The following is a 15,722-nucleotide window of genomic DNA, read 5'->3' on the forward strand; positions in this document are numbered from 1 at the left end:
TATTTAGGGTTTGGCAGACGTCAAAACACCTCTGTAATATTGTACTTGCATGCACTACTAAATAGAGCAAATAGTGTGTTTGGATATGGGTCAAATGTACATGATCACCACCCTTAATATAAAATTATTATTTTTTCTTAAACATTTAAAAAATGGGATTCTCATCCCGAATTAAATCCTCATTAATTAGAAAATTAATTAGGTACGTTTTAAATTGTATAAACTTCTAGATCAGTTCAATATCTGCATAAACATTTAATCATGAATGCTGACAAATGATTTTGTCAAAAATGAGCAGGTGTTTACGTCGTTTATTTTCTGTGTACTTTTCAAGTAATGTAGGAAATTTATCCAATAGACAGTAATAAATTTAGTGCATGACTTCAACATTTTTTTCTGTAATATGAAATTTAAACTGGTTGTTTATATTACTACATGTATGAACTATAGGATTTACTGTTGAATTACTTGTTTATCGTTAATTCAAAAGTTAGAGACAAATTGATATGCTCTAATAAACGCACATGTAAAACCTCATATTTTATCAATTTTAGGCTTGATAACGTCAATACATGGGCAAAACTTTGTTATAATAGTCAAATTCGGTACTATTGATAAGTTGTTTAGATTTCTTTTTTGCAAGATAGTATTTATGAAAATTCTGCATTTTTTTGACTAGTCAGCAGTTTTGAAGAATAGCCTTTGGTTCTATGCATTCCACATAGTTCTAAGATCCTATATGTGATGAATATGAGAGATTCCTGGGGACGTCACTGTTACCCAATCCAACATCCTATATGTGATGAATATGAGAGATTCCTGGGGACGTCACTGTTACCCAATCCAACATTCTATATGTGATGAATATGAGAGATTCCTGGGGACGTCACTGTTACCCAATCCAACATCCTATATGTGATGAATATGAGAGATTCCTGGGGACGTCACTGTTACCCAATCCAACATCCTATATGTGATGAATATGAGAGATTCCTGGGGACGTCACTGTTACCCAATCCAACAACAATAAAGATGAATATTTTCTCAAAGTCATATCATAGTCATTTATTTTACGATTTCTTTTTAAAATTTTTACACAACACAACAATATTACAAAGCATAGTAGACATACAAATTAAGTATTTAAATTCAAACTTTTCACTGCAGTATTTTTAACTCAGTAGACAAAAATCTTTTAAATATCTTTACTTCTACCCATTTGTACGTGCTTTTCTATAATTTCTTTCTTAATTTGGCCTGCATGGACATTTCCTGCAGGTTCTAATCAACTTTTTTGAAACTCATGAAAATAAGGCATTATGAAAGCTTGTACTCAAATGTTGGTGGGAGAGAATCCATAGGTTAACATGTACAAGGGAATATGTCGGACAGGTTAAGCCCCTCGTCAGAATTTTTGCATTATGGATAAATGCTGTCATGCATATGTTATGGTACCAATTATGGTAATCCCTTTGCTGCCACTCATGAATATGTTTGGGCAGAAGTTACTGTAATCCCATCACATCCACCCATATGAATATGCATTAGTTATAATATTCATAATCCACACTGCTGCCACCATCCACATGTTTGGTAATCCCACTATTGCAAATCTTGCATACATTTGGGAGTGAGTTGTATTAATCTCACCACTGCCACCCACCCATGCATTGCATGCAACTGTATTGATATGTGTATACATATACCAAGATGCATTGCATGTGTGTTTAAAGGGGAGGATTTATTAGGTTACTGTCGGAGTGAATGTATACGAAAGATAATAAAAAGATGATCTCAAACAACTTGATATTTTCAGTGTTGATTTCCATACATGAAAGTCATCAGCAATAAATATAAAAAAGCATGGTGATTTATAGAACAGATATCCGTATATCAATCGTGTAGATACTGAAAAAAAAATTGACACCTGTGTGTCTCATACTACCAAAACTGGCTACCATATTTAGTGTAGTCTAGTGTTCGTAAAGTCTTAAAAAATATCTAGATTCAAGAGAATTTAACCAATAGGTGTTGATTTTACTTTTGAATGAAATATTTCATAATGCACTATCAGACATAGGTGTATTTGGATTTTTGGCATATGGGCCAGTTCATGGAAGTTCGGTTTGAGCTTAGTATGACTGCATTTGTGACATTGAAAAATACATGTTAGTATTTGTGAAGACTGTGATAGTCATTATCCTGATATCAACTAGGATAAAAAAAGGATATTCTAAAAATCATGGAAATATAAACAAAAGTGAGGGGTCACCATATATACATGTACAAAAAAACAACAGAAATGTTAATATTGGCAGAACCTATTAAATAAATATATATATATATTTATATTCGGGATATGTATAACTCCTTTGTGACATATTATTGTCAGACAGTTCCTATTGAATGTGATTGCGCTCTCTACAGGGCAATTACTATGTCTAACACTACAAATCTGCATTTTTTTGCTGTGATTTTTCGTCTCTCCTCCTGGCAACTACATATTCCAGATAAGTAAGATAACCATCGTTGTTAAAATCGTCTTCTTCTAACACTTTATCAATGATTTCTATGAGGAAAGAAGAAAAAAACATTCATCCCAAATTAGATTCACAATATAGCCGGTGGTGGCGCTCTTACAGTCATATGGGTACTTGATTGTTGATTGTTAACCTAGCGCATCGTCCGGTTTCGTATTCGTTCGAAATATGGGACCTGTGGAAATTTATTTTTATTCACATTTGCATACTGGACAGCATTTTTTTAATTTTCATTGTGTAGTTGTCACGTGTTTTTTTTCCCCATCCTCGAAATTTTTTCATCAAGGTCCAATGAGAGACCAAATGTCATACACTTACAATAATGCTTCACAATTGTGGGTTATTTATTGTACCTGTATAATATCCCATTCTTGTTTTCACTTCATTTGCAAGATCGCCATCATCTTCGAGGTCGTGCTCCATCATGTGACTTAGTGCAGCTAACATCTCAAGTCCATCCAACTTTGTGTTATTGTCAAAGTCGTGCATTCTGTGGCGGTAGAAATATACAAGGACATTCTACGTGAATTGTGTAACATGTAAGGGGTTGGACATTAGAAACTATGGGAGAAAGATGAAAATGATAAAGAAATTTAAAAAAAGAAAAATTACCGATTCGGAAACAAAATATATTTATAAACAAATTAAAGAAACACGTGACAAAAAGAAACAACAACAAGTAATATTCCTGACAAGAGAAGGTTCTACTTTAATTGCAAAAGTCACGAGCTAATGCAGAACTTTAGGATTATACATTTTTTGGTGAGAAATTAGGGTTAGGGTAGTTTAAAGGTCAGTATATTCCAACATAATCTGATTAAAACGAGAAGTATTTTGCGAGTGTTTTGTGCATTTAAAATGTTACGGATACAATAAAACAAAAGTACAATGGCAAAAGTAAGGCGAAAAGAGGAAATTATATCCAGTAGCCAAAACAACAGATCTTATCAAGTTCGCTTGGAACATAAAGATAAATACGGCTTATATCAAGATAAAAGTTGTATATATAGTTATGTTACAAGCAACAAAACCACAAATGATTCCATACTTACTTAAAATAGTGAAATTCTAACTCCTCGTCCGACATTTTTGACTCGTCCATCTCTCCTGCCACGTCTTTCAAATGCTCTTTAACGTGTCTGAAACGATAACATGACGTGCATCATACATGGCGATAAAATACTAAACATAAGGCAAGAGCAAAACGGTATATTTTTAAGAAACTCGACTGTAGGATAATACAAACACGATTACTAAAAGTAACAAACAAATCTAATACAAGCATCGTTTGCTCAATAACTTTTAGTAAATGGTTTAATTATAGATTACAAAACAACCCTTACAGGGTTTTTTACGGTTGTGTCATTCTATATTAGCAAGGTAGTGAATTACGAAGCCACATGTCTCGTTGTGTTTTAGTTCAGCAATAACAACTCTAATACAACTTACAAGAATCGTTTGCTCAATAACTTGCAACAAAATAGTTGAAATGTTGTTAATGTAGGACGGATGAACGACCACAAACGACTGACCCGATATTTTCAATAACTTAATCCCGTCAAATGTGATGTTTTCTCGTCGCCACCTTAAAGCGGAGGGGTCGTCACCTGCGCACGCGCGATAATTGAGTCCCAAGCGACGACAACAACACACGCTAAAAACGCAAAGGCCCATGGGTAGCCTGTTTGTGAACTATGGCCGTCTGCCGCATGCGCAGGTAACGACTTCCCCGCGTGGGAGTTTCAACAGACAGAAATAAATAAGGCATACGTAATTACTGCAAAAGGCAATACAAATATTTTCATTTTTATTATTCAAGTTGTTGACCCCTTTACATAAATCATATATCCACCCTGCATTACAATGTAACATGTAAAATATATAGTATCGTACACACAGCAGGAAATACTATTATCATTATTTTGACAATAAAGATGCGATAATGAGTAGTTCATGCTATTGAAGCATCTTCAAGGAAGCGAATCTATTATGAATTACTAGAACACAATGGATACGTTGTACGAATGTCATGCTTAGATGATATCCATTCGGTTATAATAATGGAACCGCATTGCAATATTTTAATCGAGTGTAATCGAGATTACTAAATTAAAAAATGTAATGGTGAATTATTCTGAAAATAAATTTCTGTGGGTTACATGCGTGGCGTAGTACTATTTTTTGTTGGTTTTAGATTGGCATATACCACGTTTACACGACAACATCGGAGCCCAACGGAATGAGCCGACTCGATCCTGTAAAATTCGTAAATAAAGGACACATCATTTGATACCTTTTTTCAGAATTAATTTCTTCATAATATTATAATCCAACATAATATTATAATCTAACATAGAGCTGATCATGTAATAGTTTCCACGAAAAAGCAATCAACTTTCGCGTTTCACAGTAAATAATATCTTTTTAAACTGAAATTAGGCAGTTGAAACACATATATTGTCAGAATGCTTTTAACATGTGGGTATATAGAGACACACTTCAATGAGTGAACCAAAAACCAGGCTGATACTGAGAGATCGCAATGTTACGATGAAAAAAAAATGAAAAGAATTGTACGAGGATGCACAATTCTTTTTTTTTTTTTTAAATAGATGGCTTGTCAGTAGTATTGATATTAAATGAATAATGAGCGTCTAGTGAATTTGAAGGTAGGCACGACTGGATTTAAATTGAACGCAGATTTGCCTGTGTGAGTACGAATAAATTGGGCGCGTTATTGTAAAAGTAGAACACCCTAGTACTCGTGTATTATCACGACTTACTGAATTGATCGAGGGACATTGGTTTGCGGCTTTAGCAAAATTGCAAACATTCATGGCGAATAAACATGATGTAGCTTTAAAACTGTGTAGTTTTAAACGTTTGTAGTACGGTATTGCCAATGGTAATGCTAAGAAGCAATCAAGCGTAAGTGTACAAGTACAAGCCGACATTACGTGCGATTCTCACTGCTTTGAGCCATGTTAATGACAATACATGTAAGGTATAAGGATGCATCGGAGATACCCATAACGTCTGCGTGTAATATCCCCAAAAAATTGTTTTGTTTTTGTTTTTAGGGGTAAACCTGCGTTCACTGGGAGATCTCGCCTAATGCGTGAAAGACGTGATTCGAACGTCTGCCGCACAAATCGGTTGATTTGAATTTCGAACTGGAATTTTTTTTTTATACAGTCTAGTTCAATGTCAAAATTCCTATCTTTCAAAGAGGAATAAGGCGTTGAGATCTCTTTACTTCGTCAAAATTGATCGTTATAGTTCTACGTGTGTCAAATCCCACGCGATGTTTTGACGCCATTTCGACGATATGACCTTTGTTTTCACGCATAACACGAGATCTCGCAGTGAAAAGAAAATGGCCTATTAAAGACGTATTTTAGTCCAGGTAAGAAATTGAATATTTTCCAGATTTTAGAATACATAATTTTTATTCTCGTTGTATTCTGTGTGTGTGTACTTTTCAAATGAAAATATATTAAATAGGATTCTGACTTACTGGTATTATAAATTTGTTTTAAAAAATAATTGTGTGATATATTATATACTTCATTAGCTGACAATCACTAATATGTGTGGTTATGATCCAAATTGAAAATGATGAAAATAAACCGAATCCAGTGCTCTGATCACAGGGTAATGGCGGGTCAAATAACAGAAGCAGACGACAGATACACTTACTCTTTATCCCTGACGACACTGGGATCGTGAAATTTGTTGTTTGCATCCATCCTCCCAGTTCCCGTAGAATGTCCTTCTGCGACAAGAACGCACATAACTATGGCAACGACAACTATGGCTATCCTCGTAGTATCTTCCATGATGACCCCGTATAGAACAATATCTTCGTCGCTATAACGCATGGGTATAAAATAAAGAGTTAATTTCACATGAAGAAGAACAAATTATACATTAGAAACCGAGATGCGGTTATTAAATACAGGTGTAGACAGATGTGAAATGGCATTTTGACTTCTTACCTGCTGCTTAGTTTAACCACCGATTACTCTACCATATGTGCGTATTTCTCTGTTGAATAAAAGCAGCTGATTTCAATAACTGATTACCGTCTTGCATATATTTATCATAATCGGTCATCTTAATGTAACGGCACGCATGCGCGGTGTGTCAAGCAGGAAGTACGTCTAATTACATTCGCTGACGTCATTATTCTTGATGTGCGCCGAATAAAAGACGCTTGATCATCTCCTTTGTGCCTGTGTTATGGTAATTCTTCATTTAGAAGACGAGCGTATAACAAATACTAATCAGTCAATGGACTTTGTCTCATACTTCCGACACATTTAATAAATATATATTACAAAATTCTCTAAAATATTAGAGAATAATTCCGTGAAGAAATATTGTCGCACTGAATATGGTTGAATCGTTACGACTCGTGGCCGACTGCCGCGATCGTGTACCGGGGCACACTTCGGACAATTACAGTGTAGCGGCAGTAGCCGACTCAGGATTGGATCGTGTTCGTTGTATTTAGTAGCCGACTAGACATTTACATTTTGCATCATGTTATACATTACTTTGAGAGTAATATTCGGCTGAAAAGGTGGGCAAGGAGATTATTTTCTAATCATTTTGTTTTCAATTATGGATTACTGGAGGGCGCATATGACGCAATGGAAGCGAATTGGTATATTAATCAATCAATTGAAGATGAGACCGATCGGGTATTATAGCTTATCTGTACATTCTGCAATTAACATAGAATGTCTCAATTTACAGTGCGTTTACCAGACTAAAGAGCCCCGTAAGCCTATACATGGTTGCCATGGAGATAACAACCGTGCCGTGTGCATACGACCAAGGGACTTTAATTACTGCTCCCTGATACGACTAACACTGGCACACACTGTGATATGAAACCCTTGCCGTTTATTAATTCCCATCCCATGTATGTTAGTAGCAAAACCAAGCCAGTATGTTACTGAACAAAAAAACTGTCAACGACTGAACAAAATTGGATCTTCACATAAGCCTATTACTATTTTTTTTTACAAATGTAATAAGAACTAATTATCGCAAGTAGTCTCGATGTTCGTTCTAGTAAATGGCTTTCGGTTTTAATTTATTCAAGTAAGTTATTTTATGTTTGAAAACTATTCATCGGTTGACTCGTACGACTTGTTATACATATAATCGGTTATACCTTACTAGTAACCGTAATTGTATCAATTACCTTCAGTGTGTTTGTAGGCAGGAGAGGCCCTAAACCACGGACCTAGTCTAGGCTACCAGTATCATGTCTGAGTTTTGTCAAGCTGTGCAAACAACATACATTTGTATCAAGAGTTTGGTAACTGAATGTAACAGAATTATATAACACTGGAACAGAAAGATGTACAGAGAAAAAAAAGCGTACACATTTCACGAAAGTAACAAATCTGCTCACAGCGAAAAGTGTTTGGGATTATTGGTACGCGTGGCTTACCTTGAATGCATACCAACTTGTGTCATTGAGATTCATGTATTTTAGGTTATTTTTATTCATACTCATTCTTAAATGTCGACTGACTTTTACATCTGATTTGTTCATTCCAGAAAAAAGTTTCATTAAATTACGATCAAGCAGTTTCAAAGGTGCCTGCGATGTCAGATAAGTGGTCTTATTTGAACACGGTCAAGTTGTCATGGTCGAGAAAGTAATCCAAGTACTTGAAGCAGTGGCAAAGTTCTCCGCGATGTCAAGGAAGTGGTCTCACTATTAGGTCGCGATCATGATGAAGTTGTCGTGGTCGAAAATCAAATCACAGTACTTCAGATGGTTACAAAATTGCCTACGGTTACAGGGAAGTGATCACGACCACGGCCAAGTTGCCGTAATCGGAAAAGTGGTCACAGTAAGTAATCAGGAAGTGGTTTCATTAGATCACGGCCAACAGTGAACACAGTGCTTGAAGTTGCAAATATGGCTGTAATGTCAGGCAAGTGGTCTCATTAGAACATGGTCATGAAGTTGTCAAGGTCGAGAAATTAATCCTAGGAATCAAGCAATGGCAAAGTTGCCAAAGATGTCAGGGAAGTGGTCTTACTGGATCACAAACAAGTTGTCATGGTCGAGAGTAATCACAAGTAATCACAGTACTTCAGGTGGTTGCTAAGTTGACTACTGCGTATGGGAAGTGGTTTAGAACACGGTCAAGTTGTCGAGGTTGAGAAAATAATCATAGTACTTCAAACAGTTGCAAAGTTGTCTTCGCTGTCAAATAAGTGGTCTCACTTGAACATGAACAAATTGTAAAACTGTCCGTTGCGATGTTAAGAAAATGGTATCGCTAGGTAGCGAGTCAATGCTCCATACTGTCTGCCTGTAGTTAATTAACAAACTAAACTGTGCGTATTTATGTCCTGTTCTGTTATTTTATTAATTTACGAGAATTCTATTTAATATTGATAACTGGCGGCTCAAGTACAAGCATCGGGTCGTCAGGGACAACTGCACATGTAGTACCATTGTATCCAGAGTCTTCTATTAACTTCATAGCAGTGTCGATGAGCAAAGACATCCTGAAATACAGTGGAACAAGAATGTAGTCACGGTGTGTACGATTATGATTGTACAATTACCATACTACTGTAGTGACGTCATACATTCAGGCCGAATAATAACGTCACTGCAGAACACGTATACGTGACCTATCAGATTATTTTCTAGTTACTTTTACGTGCATTTGCCGACATCGTGAATCATTTACAAACAACGCGAATAAGTTGCGGTGGCGTGTGTGTTCATGCTAACAAATATGAGGCTAAAATCGCAGCTTGCAAGCATTTCCAATTCATATTCAACCAACCTCCAGATGTCACCGCAAAAAGAATGTAGGTTGATTACGAGTTTGTAATAAATTAAAAGTAATTTAAAGCGAGAGGATCGTCACCTGCGCACGCGCGGGAATTGAGTCCCAAGCGACGATAACACACGCTAAAAACGCAAAGGCTAGTGGGTAGACGCTTGTTAGTAAACAATGACACCATTGACGCTGCAGGACAGCGCTTCCTGTGACGACACAACGCAATGACACGCTATGGCCATCTGACGCATGCGCAGGCGACGACTCCTCCGCTTTAACTTCTAGCATACATAGAATATATATTGCACTCAATAATAAAAATGAGGGTATAAATATGCCATTTTGTCTTATTTGCATATATCACGCCTTTCAGTCTATCATGGGTACTTTCAGTTAATCGTGCTTGTCGCTGATACGGTACTACACATACATACGTACTTTACTTGTCTAACAGATGCGATCCTCTGTGCGTATTGGTCACCGTAACGACTGCCTTTAGTCATGTCATCCCTCATCGGTGTATCCACCAATGCTGGACACAGTGCATTCACCCTTACATTGTTCTCTTTCACCATCAATTCAGCCTAAAACGAGTTACATAAAATCAACTTTTAAAATTACTCACGTCTGTATGAGCTTAACATATTCTGTTTTTACGTTACTTATCGATTTAAAAATACCGCGAATTTAATTGTTGTAAATAAGTGGCATTCTGCCGAACGTTAGAGAATTTCAACCAGAAACTATGAGCTTCAACTTCAAAAACTATGAAGAAAACACAAGGCGGGAGAGAGAGAGAGAGAGAGAGAGAGAGAGGGGGGCGCAACAGAGGGATCGTCCTTACCGCCGCACTCCGCGTGAAACCAATGATACCATGTTTCGTAGCATCGTATACGGGAAATAATGGGTTCGGTAGAAAACCTAAAATGTAGGACAGAAAGATGACAAATACGGAAAATATTCTTCCCGTTATTGGAGTTGTTAGTACTCCCTTATACGTTAGTATCGGAAATCCCTTGTTTTACTTATTTACAAGAATTGAATAACTACATCCATGATAGTAATAACATCAGGTGTTATTTGAAGGCGTGTAGTATACACATGAATACATCACCCGTATTTCGTCACACTTGCCATTTGTTGAGGATGTATTAATAACCACTCCACCATTGCCGCCATTCTTTGTACCCATAAACTCGACACCGAGATATGTGCCTCTAATAACGCCTTTCTGCAAGGAACATATCATTGAGAAATAAAATTGCTCGTTGGGTTTTAATTGAGGTTGTAAAAATGTGTTTGGCAAACATACTACAATCAGATTTTCCCCGTACTCAAACGCTTAAAACCGTGACCAATGTGTAGTGGAAATGTTATTGCTTTCACTTCATTTCGATAATACGTACTTCTATTCCCAGAGGCTCCAAGGTTTAATAAATTGATCCGTTGGTAAGTTATTCTAATATAAAATACTTTATAATATTGTGACTGCGAAATTCCTTGTACATTTCCACGCGAGAAACTATAATTCGTCGTAGAACTTCTGGTCTAAGCGTCGCTGAGCTAAAACCGTGGCAATGACCTAATCGAGGGCGCTCTAAGTTTGTGTTTGAGAACTTCGTACGTTATTTTATAAATTGATACGCAATAATAATAATAATAATAATAATATTGTCAATATATCGCCTGATATATGTAATATCAACGGTTAGTACACATTGCAACGAAAGTAACGAGTTGTCCTGAGCTTACTAAATTAATGTCAACACAACGCTCCCAGTTAAATTCGTCAATAATCCCAGCATTGTTGCAGACAATATCCAGTCCGCCAAATAGCTCCTTTGTTTTTGTAAAAGCCGCTGTAATAAACCAAACAGTATACGAATTAAAAGTGAATGATTGGAATGATCGGCATGATGTCATTTTAACGATCATGTAAGTAATTCATTCTATAAATGGCACGCACGCAGAAATAATTGCATAGATTGAGTGATATTGCGATCATGGTGAAACATTACTTTAATGGGACTTAATTGTTTGTTCCAAAATGTATTCATTTGTAGTATACTGTTTGACTTGGTAAAACCTTTGGAAATTTAACTAAGCATTTATTTATTTCTTAGTTTTTAATGTTTTATTTTATTTTATTTTAATTCATCATTTATTTATTTACAGCTAAGTAATTGCTGCTACTTTAAGCTTTATTCACAATAATTAAATAAAAATCTCCAAATTAAGATCTCATTTTAGTATTGTTTCAGTACCTTTCATATGTTCATTGTTGGACACGTCACAGTGTATATAGATAACCTTTTCCCCGCCAAACACGCTGTTTAATGACGTCACTGATTCTTGTGCCTTCTCATCCTTGACGTCAAGAATACTGACAGCCTTGAATGTAAACAATATAAGAATTAGACGTATTAAACAAATATTGGTAAAGGGTTAAATCACAACATCGCCTGGATTTTTGCTTCAAAATGAAACAAACAGGTTTCCATTTTCCAATGACGTCAATGCGCATTGCACTCATTGATTGGCTGGTTGTATTTGACCGTAGACGTACTAACACCATGAACTACCACTGATATTTATTATAAATATATAACAAGAGAACTGGTGATGGTTGTAGAACCACAACTGCCTCAGCTCAAAGACTGTTATGTAATATAAGGGCTGTAAAGGGATATGTATTCTAGTGTCACCTCTGTGTAATTTACAATATATCTGCATTACCATTCACTGTTAAGGACAATGTGGAGTTCACTTAAACGACTGGTAGAAGCAAGGCTGGGCAAATTTTGCAAAAAAAGTAGTTAGTTAGAATTACCAGGCACGCAATCGACACATTGATATCGAAATATGGATGATAAACGGCAAGTGATATTTCTAGAGATATAGTTGGAATTGAAGCAAGGGAGTGGCCTATTATCCCATGAAACATACTCGCGCATATCCGTACATATCACCCTGTCTTATTGTGTGTATGGGGGGGGGGGGCATGTACACAATCATACTAACTGGAAATGGTTTCAAAACGGAAAAGTGTTTTATTACTGTAAATAATTATGAACAATAAAACCTGAAATTTAGAAAAACTATGGACAATAAATAATGAAAATCTGTGATTTGCTGTGCAGTTTCTAGAAAATTATTACAAGTCTCAGAAGTATTTGTTTGGACAGCCAATTTGCAAACTCACTAGCGAATTGGCAAACTGCTTGAGATGCTGAATTGTTCGAGTTACGGACATCGAGTTACGAAAACATCGTGTTACAGAAATGACCACGCCCATATTTTTGAAACCACGCCCAAATTGTAACTCGATATTTAATCATTATTAACAGTTAACAGAACTTCGAGTTACGGGCAACATACATTTGGGTTTGTGTTGCACGTCCACATTCAGTAACTTTTAAATTTTGTAACTTTAATTAGCAGTTATTCAAATTCGAGTTGGTAACTAATGTGCGCGTCTATAATGTCGCAACAATGTTACTGTTATTATTGCAACCAAACGCGCCAAAATCGAGTAATGTGAAGATTTGAAAATATGTTTGCCTGATTTCACACGTTGAACTAGTGACACGGAAGACATTCGTGGGTTTTTGAATTTACAATGAATCGTTATATAACTTGAATAAACAGAGGGAGAGTCTGAAATGATGAAAATATGGAATGACGCTGGTCTCTGTATGCGGTCTGTGAAGTTGTGAAGAAGTACAGGTGACCATGGAGGTATTTTTACCTCCATGAGGTGACTAAGCCCAAAAGTTGAAACAAGCAAGCTCATTGCATGGTAAAAAATGAAAGACAGTATCTGGATTAACAATAACTACAATCTACGTTGCTTACCGTTAATTAAAATTCGAGTTAAAAAATCAGAAAGTTAAGCAAAACAAAAAATATATGTTGCCCGTTACTCGAATTTTGATTAACTGTTATTTAAAGTTCGAAATGTATGGTGCCCGTAACTCGAAGTTCTGTTAACTGTTAATTGAAAGCGCGGTGGTCGTATTTTACACGCGTTGTATACGGGGCTATGAGTCCCATATCGAACAGGACGAAACACGACGACTGTCACGCTTGAACATCGAGTTACAATTTGGACGTGGTTTCACAAAAGTGGGCGTGGTTTCAAAAATATGAGCGTGGTCATTTCTGTAGCTCAATGTTTTCGTAACTCTCTGTTCGTAATCGATGTCCTGATGGCTACCTCCAAAACGACGAATGAGGTCGAATATTATTAGCGGTTGGATGTGAAAATTGATTTTCTCCTTCTTTGTAGGAAACTGTTTCTCATCTTGTCTCTTTATTTAATTTCAAGCCGGCTACCCGCATATAAATTGTAAATTACTCGTACTAGTTTTACATTGTCATTCCTCGAATAACAAAGCAAATCATTCAGGGGAATCCAAACATGTATCAAGCCGCGTAAAAGCATTTTATATCACCTAAGCAATATGGACTCGCCCCGAGTAGACGCGACCACAAATCGGCGCCAGCGAGATTCGAAAGCCAACTGTTTAGACAAAACCCAAGCAGTTAGCCAATTGGCTAGCGAGTTTGCAAATTGGCTGCCCCAATACTTCTGAGATTTGTTGTAACAGAACCATAACATTTACAAGATAAACGTTTTGTTTACAAGAAGGAAATGTTTTTTGGCAGCATTTCTTGTATTAATTTTCATTGCACAAAAAGCAGCAAATACTGTTACTGAAGCACAGAATTTGCATGTTTTTTTCTCGGCCATTCACACAAACTGCAAATCAAGTTTGTTACTGCATCCCTAGTTGTTGTCACTTTGCAGCCGCAATGATGGATGCATTGTGACGTATTTTGACCCCCGGAATTTGACCTTGCATTCTAGCTACATTTACCTCCCTTTCATACCAGTTCAATTTCCTTTCATTATTCAGTTTCATCCAGACTCCATGACATTTAACATTTAAAACCAACCTTTATTTCACAGTCACTCTAGTTTTCACTTTTCTAAAATTATTTTATTGATCAAAAGAATTTTCACTCCCATCATGCAATCTCCCATAGTACTTCCACAGACATAGAGGCGATCGCCAACATATCTACAAATAACCTCGCTCTCAGGAGCTGAGGAATAAAGGAAATGTGTTTGTAGCCTAACTAAAAATTGAGGCACAATTATAAAAAATAATTTCTTGAAACTTAAAAAAAAACGAAGCTAAGGCATATATAGCCGTTATTCTCCCTGTTATAGACATAATAGCGCTTCTGACGTCATCATTCTTAACGTTTCACTTCTGTTGGCGTCATCATTCTTATTAAGAAGTTCACTCACAACACATCGGCTCCTGACGCCGTTTTATCCCATTCATCCGTGGTATTCAGCTGACAACTCGAATGTGTTCAAAACTCCGTGATTAAAGTGAGATTGACCGTGGGTCATTTTTGTAGGGCTTCCCGAATAAAAAAAAGGGCAGACATTTGAGCCTTGGCATAGGTCCTGCCCCAGATTACTGACAAGCAGATGCGCATGAATGAATATAATAACTCCCCATGCGGTAACTATGAAATTTGCATTGTAACTGTTAAGGAAATTGACAATAGTATTCTATTTATATCAACAACTTGACCCAGGTTATTATTGTAAATACCTTAGCACCCTTTTCAAGAAGCCGCGTTGCTAAAGCCTTCCCAATACCGTCGGCAGCTCCCGTGATCAATGCTACTTTGTTGATAACACCCATTTTCCTGACGGCAATCACCCAGTTCAGCTAAGACAAAGACGATATAATTATGCACACTAATCTGTCGATGTAACGAACAGCCCACAGGTAGACGTGTACGAGAAACCCGGGCTTAAATTAATCCCTACGTTGCATTGAATCGTAGTATCATTACGATCAGCTGTTTAAGCGTGAACTTTGAACTTAATTTGACCACTCTGGTACGTCCATGATTTGACCTAACACGGGAAAAATCACCCGGCCCGGACCTCGGTATGTTTCTGTGATAATAAAAAAAATATACAATAGGGGTCGAGAGACAGGGCCGGGCGATCTCTCGACCCCTATTGTGTATTTCTTTTATTATCACAGAAACATGCCGAGCGCCTGTGGCCCGGACACGTCGAGGATTGACAAATTCAGAGCTTTATTTATTTCTACATCGGAACAGACCTCAGTACTTCTATCCTTTACTTACAAATGTAAGTTTCTATTAATGAGCTAATTTGGCAATTTTTTGTTTCTTCAAAAGTGCTTGATTATGTCAGATATATGGCTGTAGAATAGCTACCCCCCCCCCCCAGTAGTCCCTAGAATTTTGATTCAGACACATAAAACAAGATTAACACTTCAGCTGTTTATGCCATTCA

General features: G+C 36.6%; 2 protein-coding genes across 2 annotated transcripts; both read right to left on the reverse strand.

The window, feature by feature from the left end:
- Positions 1-1,039: 1,039 nt before the first annotated feature.
- On the reverse strand, positions 1,040-6,602 carry LOC100373902 (multiple coagulation factor deficiency protein 2 homolog). The gene is made up of 5 exons (XM_002730743.4): positions 6,539-6,602; positions 6,240-6,410; positions 3,593-3,679; positions 2,894-3,030; positions 1,040-2,569 (listed from the first exon to the last, which is right to left on the reverse strand). Exons 2-5 carry the CDS (start codon positions 6,377-6,379, stop codon positions 2,448-2,450), a joined length of 486 nt encoding a protein of 161 aa, XP_002730789.1. The 5' UTR covers positions 6,380-6,410; positions 6,539-6,602; the 3' UTR covers positions 1,040-2,447.
- A 2,314-nt stretch (positions 6,603-8,916) lies between these two features.
- Positions 8,917-15,235, reverse strand: LOC102803128 (15-hydroxyprostaglandin dehydrogenase [NAD(+)]-like). Its single transcript, XM_006811537.3, has 7 exons — positions 15,001-15,235; positions 11,632-11,758; positions 11,120-11,226; positions 10,502-10,598; positions 10,212-10,288; positions 9,806-9,951; positions 8,917-9,083 (listed from the first exon to the last, which is right to left on the reverse strand). The coding sequence occupies exons 1-7, from the start codon at positions 15,091-15,093 to the stop codon at positions 8,957-8,959; spliced, it is 774 nt and encodes a 257-aa protein (XP_006811600.1). The 5' UTR covers positions 15,094-15,235; the 3' UTR covers positions 8,917-8,956.
- Positions 15,236-15,722: the final 487 nt, after the last annotated feature.

Source organism: Saccoglossus kowalevskii, chromosome 2 (assembly GCF_978046115.1).
Source record: "Saccoglossus kowalevskii chromosome 2, keSacKowa6.1, whole genome shotgun sequence".
Classification (NCBI taxonomy): domain Eukaryota; kingdom Metazoa; phylum Hemichordata; class Enteropneusta; family Harrimaniidae; genus Saccoglossus; species Saccoglossus kowalevskii.

Coding starts and splice junctions, on each gene's coding strand:
- LOC100373902 (XM_002730743.4), bottom strand. CDS start 6,379: ATGGAAGATACTACGAGGATAGCCATAGTTGTCGTTGCCATAGTTATG. Junction 3,031..3,592: donor TTAGAATTTCACTATTTTAA/GTAAGTATGGAA, acceptor CTACCGCCACAG/AATGCACGACTTTGACAATA. Junction 2,570..2,893: donor AAGAATGGGATATTATACAG/GTACAATAAATA, acceptor CTTTCCTCATAG/AAATCATTGATAAAGTGTTA.
- LOC102803128 (XM_006811537.3), bottom strand. CDS start 15,093: ATGGGTGTTATCAACAAAGTAGCATTGATCACGGGAGCTGCCGACGGT. Junction 11,227..11,631: donor CAACAATGAACATATGAAAG/GTACTGAAACAA, acceptor GGTTTATTACAG/CGGCTTTTACAAAAACAAAG. Junction 9,084..9,805: donor GCATCTGTTAGACAAGTAAA/GTACGTATGTAT, acceptor ACTGTATTTCAG/GATGTCTTTGCTCATCGACA.